The 14,907-nt window shown below is 53.8% G+C and overlaps 1 protein-coding gene across 1 annotated transcript in view; it reads left to right on the forward strand.

Annotated features, from left to right (window-relative positions):
- The window catches only part of CACNA1I (calcium voltage-gated channel subunit alpha1 I), a 102,126-nt gene that overhangs the window by 15,692 nt on the left and 71,527 nt on the right, over positions 1-14,907 (forward strand). The window contains exons 2-3 of the mRNA XM_040637569.1: positions 5,164-5,275; positions 7,092-7,225. Coding sequence (XP_040493503.1) covers positions 5,164-5,275; positions 7,092-7,225 — 246 coding nt within the window. The remainder of the gene's footprint in view (positions 1-5,163; positions 5,276-7,091; positions 7,226-14,907) is intronic.

Consider the following 14,907-nt stretch of genomic DNA (forward strand, 5'->3'; position numbering starts at 1 on the left):
TCGGGGCTGGCTCACCTTCCCTGCCTCTCTGGTCCAGGAGGATGCAGCTTCCAGCCCTTTCTTCCACTTGATTTATTTAGACAACTGAGGTGCACCCTGGGAAATGGATCAGATTTCAGATTTGACAAAAATAAAAACAAATTTGGCTGCCTCAGCCAAACCCAGCACTTCTGCCCCCATCCCCCCCCAGCCCTCCCAATTACAGAAACTGTGACTGTCATCTGGGCCTTCAGCATCGAGGGAGGGTGGTAGTCACCATGGTAACCGTGCTGGCCTCCGGCTCTGGCTCCTGGAGAGGAGGCTGCCCTCAGGGGCCTGCTGGGGCGTCAGGCACGGTCCCTCCATCCGGTCACTCTTTTCTCTGGGAAGTGGCAGGTTTGGGGAGGCCCTTGACCTGGTTGGCTTCCCAGGTGACCCTGTCCTTCCAGTTTTCAAGACAGCAGCTGGGACATGGCGTGGAGTGACGACTCTGGTTCAGCGGGACTTCTTACTGCCTGGGGGCCTTGAGACCAGCACCCTCCCCTTGTGGGCTTCCCTTCCCATTAGCTCCTCCTGGTGGGATAGTCCCTCCTCCCAGCCATGCAGGGGTGTCGTCTTTCCTGACTCCCAGCCTGCGGTGACCCCGGCCCAATCAGGAGGAGACGATGTGGGCGAGAAGGAAAAAGCAAATATTCCACGGAGCACATGCCAGTCGAGGGCCTCTCGTGTTCCAGGCTCTGTGCCTGGGGGCGGCAGGGCACGTTGCTGGGAACATGGGATTAGGAGTCAGCAGGGGGCAGATTCAAATCCTGCCGCTGTCACGTAACAGCTGTGAGACCCAACGTGGCTGCGGCTGGAGCCCTTGGAGCCCCAGCTCCTTCTCAGCTTCCTTATCTGTCAGATGGGGAAAATGGTAGCACGTGCCAGTTTTAGGGGACTTTGCTGAAGTTCGGGGGGCAACTCTGCATTGCCAGGCCTGAGCTGCTTGATTCTTTTGAAAAGGCTGTTAGTGAAGATTCAGCCCTTGGGAGGCAGACAGGGGTCCGAAGGGCTGTGGTAACATCTCTTCTTCTTTGTTCAAGGTCATACTAGGGAGTCAGCAGGTAACGCGAGCAGGGGATTTCAGTTCTCTGCTGGTGAGGTGGCATCCCCCCTGCGCCCCCCGCCCCCCCAACAAAGCCAAAGAATGGGAGACTCCGGGCCCTGTTACAGGAGAGGCTGACCAAGAGAGGGCTTTCCCTGCTGCCCAGCACGTGACGAGCCCTGGTCCCGAGTCCACGGCTACACAGGCTCTGTGTTCTGCGGGGTCTGGGCTCCGACCCTCAGGGGCTTGCCGCAGGGTTTAAATGAGATAGTACGAGCTGTGGGACTGGAAAGCTCCTTGGCAAGCAGACATTCGGGAGCACTTGAGAAGCGTTTGCCGGTGTTCCCACAGCCACTGCTGCTAACCTGGGGCCTGGCACACAGCAGACGCTCAGTATATGCTCTTCGCTGCTGTGCCGTGAGGCCCCGAGGACCACGGGAGGCAACGCCTGCAGAGCATGGGGGACGCGGTGGGGGCTGGCCTCCTGGGGCTGAGCCTCGTCCTGGGGCCGGGGGTGGGGTGGTAGTGTGTTGGGGGGTGGCTCTGCAGCCCCCAACAGCCCTTTGTTTCTTTCTTCCCCAGCTGAGGGGCGTCTGGGAAGGTTTTGTCTGCCAAGGAAGCTCGGTTGGGTCACCATTGATCTGTTCCCCCATCCCCGTTCCTCAGAGGTGCCCGTGGCTGCCCGTCTTGGGTCGGACCCCGTGGCCGTGCTAAACAAGTACTACACAAGCAGAGCCTGGACCTTCGGGGAAACACGGGGCGTTTGGTGTCTGTCTGAAATCCAGCTGCGGCTCAGGGACCCCGTGCGGGGGAGTCTGTTGTCCGAGGGTCCCTTCTGCTCCTGGCTCCCTGTGTTGCAGGCAAGGCTCTCTGTCCCTCTGTTCCCCAGCTGCGTGGTGGGGATTGGATTAGTTGCTTCCTGAGGACCTTGGTGGGATTGTTCTGTGACGGAGGTCACTCTGGCAGGAGCGAGGGTCTGGCCAATGAAGCAGGCAAGGTGACGGGGTCCCCGCTGCACGGGCTCAGTGCCAGGCAGGTGGCTTTGAGCCTCGCCGTGAGAGGCAGTGAGAGCCACTGAAGACGCTGCCCTCGTGGAACCAGCGCTCAAGTCTTGGCCTGCCTTGTTACCTAGAAATTCTTCCTGCCCTCTTGGGGCCTCCGTCCTCCCTCAGATGGTCCCAGAACCCCGGAGTTATGCCTGACTGTGCTCTCAGAGTTCCTCACTGCTTATGACTAATGGTGGAAACATTAGGCAGTGGGCCAGGCCATGGACTTACATGGCCTGGAGACCTTGACTCCCTCTGACAGTCCTCCTTCCCCACGCTGCGTGGTCTGGTTTGGCTTCAAGGAGGGCTGGTGCCTTTGATCCTTGAGCCAGTGGGGAGTATGTCAGGAGCTGTGGGCAGCAATGCCAGCTCTGGCCTGACTTCTGAGACTCATGGGCTCTTGGAAAGGGCCCAGGCTCTGCCATCTGGGATTTCCCCGAGTGCCTCGGGGCAGGGCTGGGACTGTCCACCTCTGAGTGTCTGAAGCTGAGCAATCTAGAGGTGAAAGCCACTCCATCTGCCTCCTCGAGGGACTCAGTGCCGTAGGCGACAACAGAAGCAGCACTACACAGTGGCTCTGGGCACCACTGAGTCAGGTCCTTTGGGCTGCTTACTGGCTGTGTGACCTTGGGCAAGTCACTCCAGCTCTCCAGGCCTGTTTGCCCATCTGCCCCCAGTGAGCTGTGATGAGAGCCAGGGCCATGTCCCTAGGGACTTGGCACACAGTAGTCATGGTTACTGCCAAGTTCATTCCTGTGGTACAAGCTAGACCATGTGGGTAGGGAGCACTTCCAGGGAGGAGGCTGAGCCACCACCTTGTGAATGGGGAAAGGTGCTTCAAGGGAAGTTTCAAGAAGAAGGGACAAATGAACTGGGCTGTGAAGGATGAGTAGGAGTTTGCCTGGTAGAGACAGTAGAAGGAAGTGCATGCAAAGGGTATGCTTGCGGGCAGCAGGAAGTTCAGAGCATGCCAAGGCCAGTGGGTGGGAGATAAGGCCAGAAGAATTCATTGAGTTAAGAGTGTAGGCAGCCTTGGGTGTCGGGCTCAGGAGGGTGGAGGAGCCATGGAAGGTTTCTGAACAGGGGAAAGGTATAATCAGAGCTGCGTTTCAGGCAGATTAATCTGGCGGTGGCCACATGGCTTGGGGGCAAGCAAAGCAGGCTCTGGTTCTGAATCTCAGCTCTGTCCTTTTCCAGTTGGTGACCTTGGGCAAATCAGGTTCCCCTTTGTGTCTCAGTCTCCTCATTTCTCGGTGGGACTTAGAAACAGCACTCTGAGAATTAACTAAGGTGACGCTTGCAAAGCGCTCGGATGGTACTGGGCACACAGCACTTGCCTGGTGATTACGTGGGGGCAGATTGGAAGGGCAGAGACCGGAGCAGGAGGCTGGGGGCTGCTGTGCAGGGTCCAGGTGAGAGACACTGGGGATGGTCTGAGGCCTCGGGGGAGGGAGGTGGAAGTCACAGCAGAGACAGGCCATGCATCATGGAGGAGAGCACTGGCCTTGGAGTCCAGCAGGCCCGGTGTAAAGGTCAGCTCTGGTACTTCCCAGGTGTGTGACCTAGGTGAGACCCTTCGTTTCTCTGAGCTTCTTTTTCCTCATCTGTATAATGGGCCTGCTGACCTCCATTACTCAGGGCCCCGGTGAGGAAGAAGTGGGGGTTTCCGGCTCCTGGGAGATACCTGCTAAGTGCACTTTGAACTTGAAGCTGGCAGGGAGGGCAGAGGGAGCAGAGGAGGCAGCTGGGAGGAGAGAAAACGTGGCAGGCAAGGGGAAAAGCAAGGGGGGTGGGGGATGTTCACTGGTAATTAGAATGCTTGAACTTCAAAAAAGTTAATTAATGACAAAGCTGCTGCTCAGAGCAGTGTTCAGGCTGGAAGGGGCCTGGCAGAGACTGCAGTTAATTACAGGCTGTGGCGGGAGAGTGGTGGTGGGGTGGGAGGGGGGGGTAGGAAGGAGCAGGGCCGGGCGAGGAGGGTCTGAAGGAGAGGTAGGAAGGAAGGCAGCATCCCAAGGTGAGCAAGGGCCCGGGGATGATAGGGAGGCTGTTGCCAGGGAAACCAGGTCCCATGAGGCAAGAAGAGGTGTTCACCCCCAGGGGGTGGGGTCTGGCGTGTGGCTCCGTCCCAGCTTATAGCAAGGGGCCAGGGTTTTCGTTTGGAGACACATGAGAATCACTGGGTGTCAGAGTGGGCAGGACCCATGGAGATTTACTTATTCATGCAGCAAATATTGACTGAGCTCCTACTAGATGCCTGTCACTGTTAGAGGTATGAATGCAAAACCCCTGTCCCCTTGGAATGGAGGTTCTAGCTGTGGATAAAGACGACGAGCATGCCAACAAGACAACTTTAGACACAGAAGTGCCTCAGAGGCCCTGCCTAAAGCTGGTGGCTGCGGGAGACTTTCTGCCTGGCCAGGCCTGTGGAGGCTGAGTTCCATCCCTCTTGGTGTAGAGGCCGGGAGGGCCTAGGCTCAGATATTCCAGAATCCGGGGATGAGTTCTAACCCCAGCCACGGAAGAGGAGGGAAGGACAGAGGTGTCCAGCCCATCCCAGCCACACTGCACGGGCGCTCTGCCAGCTCCAGTTCCAGGCCTGGGGCAGACATGGAGGAGGCATAGGTCAGGGGAGGGGAGACGTGGTCAGAGAAGGGAGGCAATGACAGACAGAGGGGTGGACAGGCAGGGATAGTCCAGAGATGGCCGGTCAGCTGGGCCTCTGTGGACTTCTCCCCTCCTGGCTCCAAAGGGAACACTCAGGCTGGGGCAAGGAAATGGGGGAGGGGTCCTTGCAAGCAGTGGCTTAGAAGGATTTGGGTTCGCTGGTGACTCTGGCCCTGGCAGCCATGTCTGTTGTGAGGTGGGTAGGCTGGTCTTTGGTCTCCAAGGTCTTTGAAAACTTGGGCATATACCCACTCAGGGGAGGCATCTGGGGGGGGAATGGGGTGTATGCCTGTGTTTGTGGTGGGTGGGGTGTAATATTCCAGGGTGCATTCAGCCCTCCCTTGGCTACAGTCTTCCCGACTGTTTTGTCCTTGACTCGGTGTGCACATGGTTTGAATGTGTCAGCATGCTGGTGATCCTGCTGAACTGCGTGACACTTGGCATGTACCAGCCCTGCGACGACATGGACTGCCTGTCCGACCGCTGCAAGATCCTGCAGGTGAGGCGGCCTGCCCTGCCTGGCTTGCTATGCCCCGCCCACGTGGCCCCGCCCCACAGCCATACCCCTCCCACCTGCCCCACCCGCCATCCATGCCCCGCCCACAAGGACCCGCCCCCACCAGCCATGCCCCACCCCGCCTGCCATACCTCGCCCTCCATGCCCCACCTCACCCTCCATGCCCCGCCCCGCCCTGCCCGTCATACCCCGCCCTTCCTGCCATATCCCTCCCACTCGCCCCTGCCCCACCGTGCCAGACATACCCCTCCTACCCACCCTACGGGGCCATGCTCTCCTTGGCCTGTTCTAGTTCAACTAGCTGTCCTGTTCATCACTCCCAGCTGGTCTTACCCATTCCCCTTCTTGATTCTCTCTCCCCTCCATCTCCTCTACATTTTGGAGGCTCTGCCCTAGTCTAGGCCCCCATCTGTCCCCACCAAGTGCCTCCCCAAGCCTTTTCCTGCTCACCCCAAATCCAGACTGACCATACTGCCCCATGCCAGCAGAGTGCCAATGACCCTGATACCCTTCTGCCCAGAGCCTGTCCTTAGCTCCCTGGTACTCTTGGAATAAAGCCCAAGCTCCGTAACTTGCTGTCAGTTCCGGTCAGGAGCCAGCCTCCTGTATCTCTCCTGTTTTCATCTCCCAGGTCCAGGTGGGGGCCTAACCTTGGGTACCTGACATGACCCCATGCAGCACTGGTCTACCCCTAGTGCAGGGTGTTAGGGTTATACCCATTTTACAATGTGTATAAACATCCTCATCCCATGTCCTGTTCCTGGGCAAGCCAGATTCTTCCTGGGAGGAGTTGCCCTCTCCCTCCTATGTTCCCACAGGACTTAGCAGTTCTGAGCAGCCCCTGAGCAGCCCAGGGTCTCAGAACCCCCTGGGGCACTTGTTAAAGATCCAGACTTGGCTCATCTCAAACCTGGAGAATCAGAATCTCTGGGGTGGTGGGTCTTGGGTCTGAGAGGCTGACAAGCTCCTCTTCCAGCCTCAGGCCCCTGGGAGGAGTGAAAAACGATTAGCCTCAGTGGGTACCAGGCTGGCTTCCCAACTGGTTGGTGAGTTTATCAGGGACTCTTTTCTATGTTGGTGACACCCAGCCTCCATCCCGGCACACAGGAAATGGGCCCATTGATTCTGGAAAGAGGAATTCCACCCAGGCCCTGTCCTCAGGAAATATCTACTCACCTGAGCCCATGCTTAGGGACACATGTGGGGCCTCCTTTCTAAACAGAGGAAGGCAGCCCCGAAACCTGCCTGGAGGGGTGTCAGGTCTGTTTTGAGAAAGCTCCTTCCGTGTGGGCTTTGGAATCAGATAGACTTGAATGTCAGTTCTGGTTCTGCCACTTATCTTCTGTGTGACCTGGGGCAAGTTGCTTGACCTCTCTGAGTCTGTTTCCTCCCCTAAAATGGGGCTATCCATGGGGTTGCTGTGAGAATTAGGGAAAAGAATGCAGGTCAGATATCTAGCCCAGTGCTTGGTCATTGTTATTAGGGAGAGCCCTTTGCCCTGCCCCCATCCGGGTCTCTTGTCAGTAGGCCTGACTTTTGGGAACAAAAGAGTGGGCTGTATGACCTTGGGCATGTTCATTCCCCTTTCTGGGCCTCTGTCTCCTCATTTGTGAAACGACTCCATTGGACCAGGATCTCTGAGGTTCTCTTCCTGCCCAAGGGGAGATGTTTCCAGGTCTTTTCCAGGTCCCTCGTGTCCATGCCTTCATCCCCATCCCACACTGTGGCTCAGAGCCTGAGGTCCTGCTCCAGAGCCTCATCCTGTCCCTTGCTTCTTGCCTTCCTCCTGCCCCTGCAGGTCTTTGATGACTTCATCTTCGTCTTCTTTGCCATGGAGATGGTGCTCAAGATGGTGGCCCTGGGCATTTTTGGCAAGAAGTGCTACCTTGGGGACACATGGAACCGACTGGATTTCTTCATTGTCATGGCAGGGTAAGTAGTGCACATCCGACTGGTCTTAGCCTCTGGGGCACACCAGGCATAATTTAATTAATCTGTGGGGCTTCTTGGTGATAATAATGAAGCTGCATTGGGTGGGGCCTTCCTGGACCCCTGGGGTGGGAGGAATGATGGCCCTTTGCTGAATGGCCCCGACAGACAAACTTCCTCCCCTCTCTGGTAAGACGCGTGTCCTCCTGCACTGTCAGCTGATAACTGGGTCTGTTTCACACTAACTGCATGACCTTGAGAAAGCCTCAGTTTCCTCATCTATAAAATGGGGATAAGTATGGCTGTATCAAATTGAGCACCCGATCAATGTTAACTATTATTTTTTTTAAAGATTGTATTTATTTATTTCACAGAGAGAGAGAGAGCACAAGCAGGGGGAGCGGCAGGCAGAGGGAGAAGCAGGCGCCCCGCTGAGCAAGGAGCCTGATGCGGGGCTTGATCCCAGGATCCTGGGATCATGACCTGAGCTGAAGGCAGGCGCTTAACCAACTGAGCCACTCAGATGCCCCGATGTTAACTAATATCGTATTACCCTAAATCGCTCAGCAGGTCCGAGGTAGAGCACAGACTCAAGCCCTTTATGAGTTAGCCAGGTTACGAGTTAGCCCATTGGGTGCATTTTGGACCCTGCTTTGTGCCTTGTTCCTGCTTTCCTGGGTCCAACCGGGCTGGTGGCGACTCACGCGTTCCCCTAACAGCCAGGGCTTGAATGAGGTCCTCTGAGGCATCAGCACTGTCCTGGGTACGGGGTATGAAGGACAGCAGACGCAGAACAGGCCTTGTCCTTCCCAACTGCTGTATGGGGAGAGGCATGCAACAGCTGTGGAGGTGAACATACCACACACACAGAGACAAGGCTCTGGGAAAAGCGCTGTGGTTTTCTGAGAGCATCTCTGAGCCAGCGTGGCAGCTTTGGGGCTTGAGGACTTTCCTGAGGAGGTGACGCACAAGAGCTGAAGGACAGCAGGTGTCAACCATGCCCAGTAATGGGTCAACAGAGCAGCACTGAGAAGGGGGAGAGACAGAGAGGGAGAGGGAAAGGCTGGAGGCCTGTGGGTGTGCATGTGAGTGTGCCTGGGTCTGTGACAGTGCGAATGTTCATGTATGTGTGTCAGTGTGAGCGCGTGCGTGCGCGGTGCCGCTGAGAAGGGCCAAGGACGGAGGACGGCACGCGGCCGAGGTGGGAAGTCGGTACCACCAAGTATACGCTGAACTCCTCAGGGATGTTCTGAAATGAGATGATTTGTCCACTAGCATTTAAAAAAAAATGTTACACCTCACCTCTGCTAAGCACCCTTCCCTAAGAACAGAGTTCAACTTCACTGTGTATTACGTGGACCTCGCTGGAAGCTGTGCTGGGTTCATGTGGTTTCTTGGGAACTGTGCCACTCCCTTTGTGAAGTCCTTCATTGTCCTTCTCATTCTGCTTTGGCTGGAGGCTGTCCTTAAGTCATTTTTGTTGTTGTTGTTGTTTTTTTTTTTTTTAAAGACAAGGTGTTTGGATAGTGTCATTTTTCAGTCTTGTCTGTCCAAACCTACGTTCCTTTGATCTTCTTGTGCTAAAGACAGTTTTTTTTTTAAATATTTTATTTACTTGTTTGATGGAGAGAGAGACAGCCAGTGAGAGAGGGAACACAAGCAGGGGGAGTGGGAGAGGAAGAAGCAGGCTCCTAATGGAGGAGCCTGACGTGGGACTTGATCCCAGAACGCCGGGATCACGCCCTGAGCCGAAGGCAGATGCTTAACGACTGCGCCACCCAGGCGCCCCCGAAAGACAGTTTTTGTCTGCACTGCTCTGGAGTCATAATTTCTCTCCTCAGAGCCCTGCGTGTGGTCTCATTCAAATCCACAAACTCGAATTGTGGGTGAGTCTGGGACAGGTCTGACTCTTCTTCCTGGCTTTCTCTCTGCCAGAAGCTTGTAGGGTTTTCTCCTTACCATCAGAATTCGGACAGTTCACGAGGGCAAGTCTAGGTATAGGATTGCTCCCTGGGGGGCCTTTAGAACTGGTATTTTCCTTCTAGTCAGAAAAAAATTTCTTTCATTGCTTTTTTGGTTCTTGCCCATTCTGCTCTGCTGTCTGCTGGCAGTCCCGTGAAGTGGATGTTTCCCTTCTGTAGCTATTCTCTGCGTTTTCCCTCTTTTCCCTCCAAGGTTTCACCTGTACTAGAGGAGAATTCCTCGGCTTGTCTTCTGAATCACCACTGATGTCCTGTTCTCCAGTTGCTGCCCCTCCTGGAATCGTCCATCTCCCCTGCGTCTTGTTAATTCCCAAGATCATTTCTTGTTCCTGGGTTTCTTGGACCCGTTCTTGTTTTATGGATGCAATATTCATTCGACTCTCATCTTATAGATACTAAGTAGGCTTCTTGACAGTCCTTTCCTGACCTCAAAGTCAAAGTATAATTTCCAAGGAGTTAAAAAAAAAGTGACCTACACACAAATCTTAAAAGGTACGTGATTTACTCACCTCATTAATGAGGAACCAGCAGGATGGTAATCAGCAGAATTAGGAAAACAGGTATTGGAGAGAAAACGTGGTGATGAGAGAGTTAGGTTGGAATCAAATCTGGTTAACGACCTACAGGGTCATAAGACCATAACTTCAGGGGTTATCTTTTCTGTTGCACAGAAATCACTTACAAAACTGTAGGTTAACGTGATTTCACAGCAGCCAGACCTTTAATTAACAGTAAATAGTGAATGAAACAGAAGTATATTCCCCTCGATAGTGAAATAATCTTTAGCTGGGTCTGTTAAGTAGTGCTCCAAAATGACATTGTGAGAGATACTGCCCTCCCTGGGCCTTATTTCCAAGTTTTCGGGTAATTTTTCTTGACTCCTGTTTTGGGGAAGGCATTTGCTTTGCTGGTCCCACTCCATGCCTCCTAGGAGCACCCCCACTCTGCCCTTTTGACTTGAAGAGTCTCTGTTGCTTACCAGTTCCCCCCTCTGCCCATCTTTAGAGATTAAGACAGTGAAGACCCAAGCTGAGCAGAGTGAGGATTGGTGAGGGCTCTGGTATCTTCTCTCGGTGCTTGGGTTGGGGGTCCATAAGCCAGCGTACCCCTGGGGGTGGGGGTGGGGATGGGGTGAGCAAGGGTTGCGTGCACACGCAGTCACATAGGGCCCCGTGTCTGACTGAATGCTCTGCTATCACCGTTTTGAAATTCTTAAGAAGTTTTGAATGAGGGCCCTGCGTTTACATTTAGCACTGGGTCCCACAAATTATGTAGCTGGTCCTGGTTGGGGGCAGGTTCAATGGAGACTTTTTTCCTTGAGTCATGAATGCACTCAGGTGACCCAGACCTGTCTTATTCTCAAGGTCCTCCTGGTCCTATGTGCCTAGGGATGGTGTGGGTGCAGAGGGCAGGATGGGAAGCCACAGACCGAAGCTCCTGAGCCCAGCCCCCCAGTCCCAGCCCGCCTTGGTGCTATAAATGTTATGTTTCCTGAGTAACGGGCCTGACATCCCAAGGACGTTTTCTTCCTTCCTGCTCCTCCCCTTCCCCAAATTACTGTCTCCTTTTTCAAGCTGTGGAGGAGACAGTCTCCACGCTGGAAGGTTCCTTCGAGGTCAGAGCCTTCATCTGCACATCCAATCAGCCCCTGCTTGCGTGCTGCTGCTGTGGGGAACTCACCTGGCAGCCGATCCCAAATGGGGACAGCCTGATGTGCTAGAAAATGCTTTCTTTCACTGAGCTGAATTTGTCTTCCCATAGCTCCCATCTGATGGGAACATTCATTCGCTTATTCGTTTACAAAATCAGCATTTATTGAGCACCTACTACACGCCAGGCCTTGTGCTGGATGGGGGGAGGGCGTCTGGGTTGAACGAGACAGATGCCATTGTGATCTCATAGTTTATAAAACAGATATAAAACAGAGAATATGATTCTAAGTAAATTCTAGATTGGGGTCAGTGCTGTTGCAAGGAAGTGTAGAGGACCTTGAGGTTGTGGAACAGGGACCTGATTTACATAGGGGGGTGGCGTGTGCTCCCTTAAGAAGAGAGTCCCGGGGGTTGAGTAAGAGCTGAACAGGCAGAGGGTGGGGGTAGGGTGTCTCAAGGAGAGGGGACAGCATGCAGAGGGCCTCAGGGGCTGTTTGGGGAAGGGGTGTGAGGGAGATGTTGGAGTCTAGGGATCCCCGGGGTGGGTGGGTGCTGAAAGATGAGGACCGAGGGAGGCAGGGGCCTGATCGCACAGGGGGCCCAGGGCCTACAGGTGGGGGCGTCTCTGACAGACTCATGACAGTCCTTCAGAATTTGGAAGGCGGTTCCTTTACTCCTTGAGGCTCTCTCTCATTTTTCTTTTTCTTTTTTTTTTTTTTAAAGATTTTATTTATTTATTTGAGAAAGAGAGAGAGAGGATGAGTGGGGGGAGGGGCAGAGGAAGAGGGAGAAGAAGACTCCCTGCTGGGCAAGGAGCCCAATGCAGGGCTCAATCCCAGGACCCTGAGATCATGACCTGAGCCGAAGGCAGATGCTTAACCGACTGAGCCACCCAGGTGCCCTCCCTTTCTTTACATGAAATGTCCCCAACATCTGCCACCATTTGTCAAAGGACAGGTGAGGCAGCCTTACCTGCTGGGCTCACTTGAGGCTGCCATGGTGTCTGGCTGGAGGTAGGTCCTCAACCTCCCAGTGATGACTCATGGGGCAGAGAGAAGGGGCTGTCCTTGTCCCAGTACCACATGGTGACCTGTTGAGTGGCTGTGCTCCCTGCCACCCCCTGGGTTGTGTTCACTTTCCAAGCCACGTCTCTCCCACCCTGGAACTAAACACAGTTGACCTTTCCTTAATCCAAGTACCAAACTTTGCAATTTTTGCTATTAATTTCATCTTACAGTGATCTCTTGGAGTCCTGATTGAGTCACTCATTACATTTACTTCCTGTGCTCCATCAGCTCAGGATAGTGAGTCCCGTGGCAGCTCACTAGAGACTTTTTCAGTGTGTGACAAACCTCCAGTAAGCATTGGGTTATAGTTGAACTCACCTCCCTGTCTTATTTAAACTACACTTTTCTGCTTTTGTCTATTAGGAGGTCATGAAATATTCAATGGCATTATTGTTGAACTTGAGATATTCTTTATTTCTGTATCTCCCTTGGTACATTAGACTGGTAATTCTACCTCCTCCCCTCACCAAAAACATGAATGGCCATTGCCATCTATGGGGAGGGGCCTGGGCACTTCTGTTATAAGCTTCCCCAAGAATTCCAATGATGATTCTCTTAGGTGAACCAGGGCTGGGGGACTGGGCTGCAGGGACCTTTCCAGAATGAGGCTGAGCCAGAGCCTTGCCAAGGGCACGGCTGGTGTGGACCCCGCCTTGAATGAGTGCAGGGAACAGGAGCTGCCTTGAGTCGGAAAGCCCTTGAAAGCTTCCCACACTGACGGCATCCCAGACAGCGCCTCGGTGTAAGAACGTGGAGCAGCTAAGGGATGAGTATGAACAGACCAGAAACGGGCAGCCAACCTCTCCACTCCTCAAACGTGCACAGCTTTGCACCCCTTCTCAGTGTTCCTCAAAATTCAAGGAGCAACAGGATCTCTGGGATACATGTTAAAATGCAGATTCCCGGGCCTCACTCCAAGGATCCAGACCCAGGGAGTATGGAGGGCCTAGGAATTTGCATTTTAACCAAATGCCCTGGTGGCCCCGATGCAGGTGCTCTCATTCATTTGACCCTCAAGATGCCCTTGACTGGGAGTGCTTCAAGTGGAGATGACGATTCCCAGTTCTGGGAACCCCAGAAAGGGGAAGAAGCACAAAGAGGGCCCCCTCTCTGATCTGGGGCCGGGATCTGAGTTAATTCTCATGACAGGTAGACGTACTTCGTGAACAGAACTGTGAGGACTCCCCCTAAGAATGTCTATCATCATTAAAAATATTAGCACAAATAGCAGTAATGTCAGTAACTTAGCCTCTCAGCCAGGGAGCGAGAAGGAGGGGCTGGCCAGTGTCCATCATACCCTGGGAATCTCTTCTCCTGAGTGAGTGAGTGCACACAGGGAACAGCTTGCCCACCCTGACTTTTACAGACTCTCGGGAAACAAAATGTCAATAAGAATTGTTCCTCAACCCTGGCCTGGAGCTTTCTAAAAAGAGCAGGCAGCCACGTCCCCTCTGCAGTTGCTTGCTGAGAGTTCCTTTTGTCCGAAGTGCCTGTCTGTGGTTCTTTAGAAAGCAAAGGGAATTGAATCTTTCTAGGCTCCATCCAGGGGTGTGATTAAAAAGTAAGAGCATCTACTGTTGACTGAGTACTCACTGTGGGCCCAAGCTGTGCATTATCTGGCTTAATCTTCAGACTGGCTCTGTGAGGGACAGACCGTGGTCAGTCTCATTTCCCAGATGAGGCACGGTAACAGGGAGAGAGACCTGCCCACTCATGAGCTGGAAAGGGAAAGGGCCAGGAGGTGAACCCAGGGAGCTAGGCTTCAGAGGCTGGGATTGAGTCCTGGGTCTGTGTAACTTGCTGGGATGCATTTGGCTGCAAGTAACAGAAAACTCAACCAGTGGTGGCTCGAGCAAATCCTGGGGTGTTTTTTCCAACATAACATGAAGTTCTGAAGTCAGTGGGTGCTGATGATGGCTTTGTAACCTGGGGGCTAACGTCTATGATTTTCCAGGCCTTTCTTTCATGGTCACAAGATAGTTGCTAAAGCTGTGGCCCCATCTCTGCATGGAAGGAAGGGAGGATGAAAGGGAACAGGGCTATGCCAGCCACGCCCATCCACTTGGATCAGGAATATGTTTTCTTTTCTAGATCCTTCCCCCGTGCTAGCACACTTGGCCAAAATTGGGTCTTGTGGCCATCTTTAGCTGCAGAGATAGCTAGGAAAATAGAAAACATCATTGAATTTGGCTCAGTCAACCCAGAATTGTTCCCTGGGGCCAGGCAGGATTGGAAGAAGAGAGAGTACACATTACACGGGCAACTTTCAAGAGTGTGCCACATTCCTCTCCTAGGGCCCGAGTTTCTCTGTTTGCTCTTGGCCAAAGCTGTGGCCCTACCATGTTACCAAGCCCAGTTGGAGCCTCCAGAGCTCTGCCTGGGCTGACAGGGCAGGGTGTGTGATCCGTTGAGAAGTGTAAAGTCAAATCCAACCCATGCAGGCCGTGCAGAGGCCTGTCCCTGCTCACAGACTGGGCTGCGGTTATGGGTGTCAGAGTGCCATCATTGTGGCTGTTTCCAGAAGCCTTTGGAGCTGGCCTCCCTTCTGCATGACTGTGTGCATCATCTGTGAGTCAGGGAGTCATTCCTTACGTCAGCAAGGCCAGGGCACCCTCCTGGGCTTCACGTCTTTACATCTTGATTTATCCTGGGCTCTACAGGTCTGTCTGCTCCAAGCGCTGGGTGCTCTGAGGGCAGGGCTGAGGCTGACTCATCATCCCAGAGTCCCCAGAGCTTGGCTCTGGGCCAGCATGGAGGGGGGGTCTCCGTGACTTGTTTGTTTGGAATCTGTTGTGCCCAGGCTCTGTGGAGCTGCAGGAGGGGATATCTGGGGCCATTTTCTTTCTTTTCTTTATTTCTTCCTTCCCTCCCTTCCTTTCAAGATTTTTTATTTATTCATTTGGGAGAGAGAGAGAGCGAGAGAGAGCGTGAAATTATGAGTAGGGGGGAGGGTAAGAGGGAGAGGGAGAAGCAGACTTCCTGCT

Source organism: Ursus maritimus, unplaced genomic scaffold (genome assembly GCF_017311325.1).
Source record: "Ursus maritimus isolate PB19 unplaced genomic scaffold, ASM1731132v1 scaffold_21, whole genome shotgun sequence".
Lineage (NCBI taxonomy): Eukaryota > Metazoa > Chordata > Mammalia > Carnivora > Ursidae > Ursus > Ursus maritimus.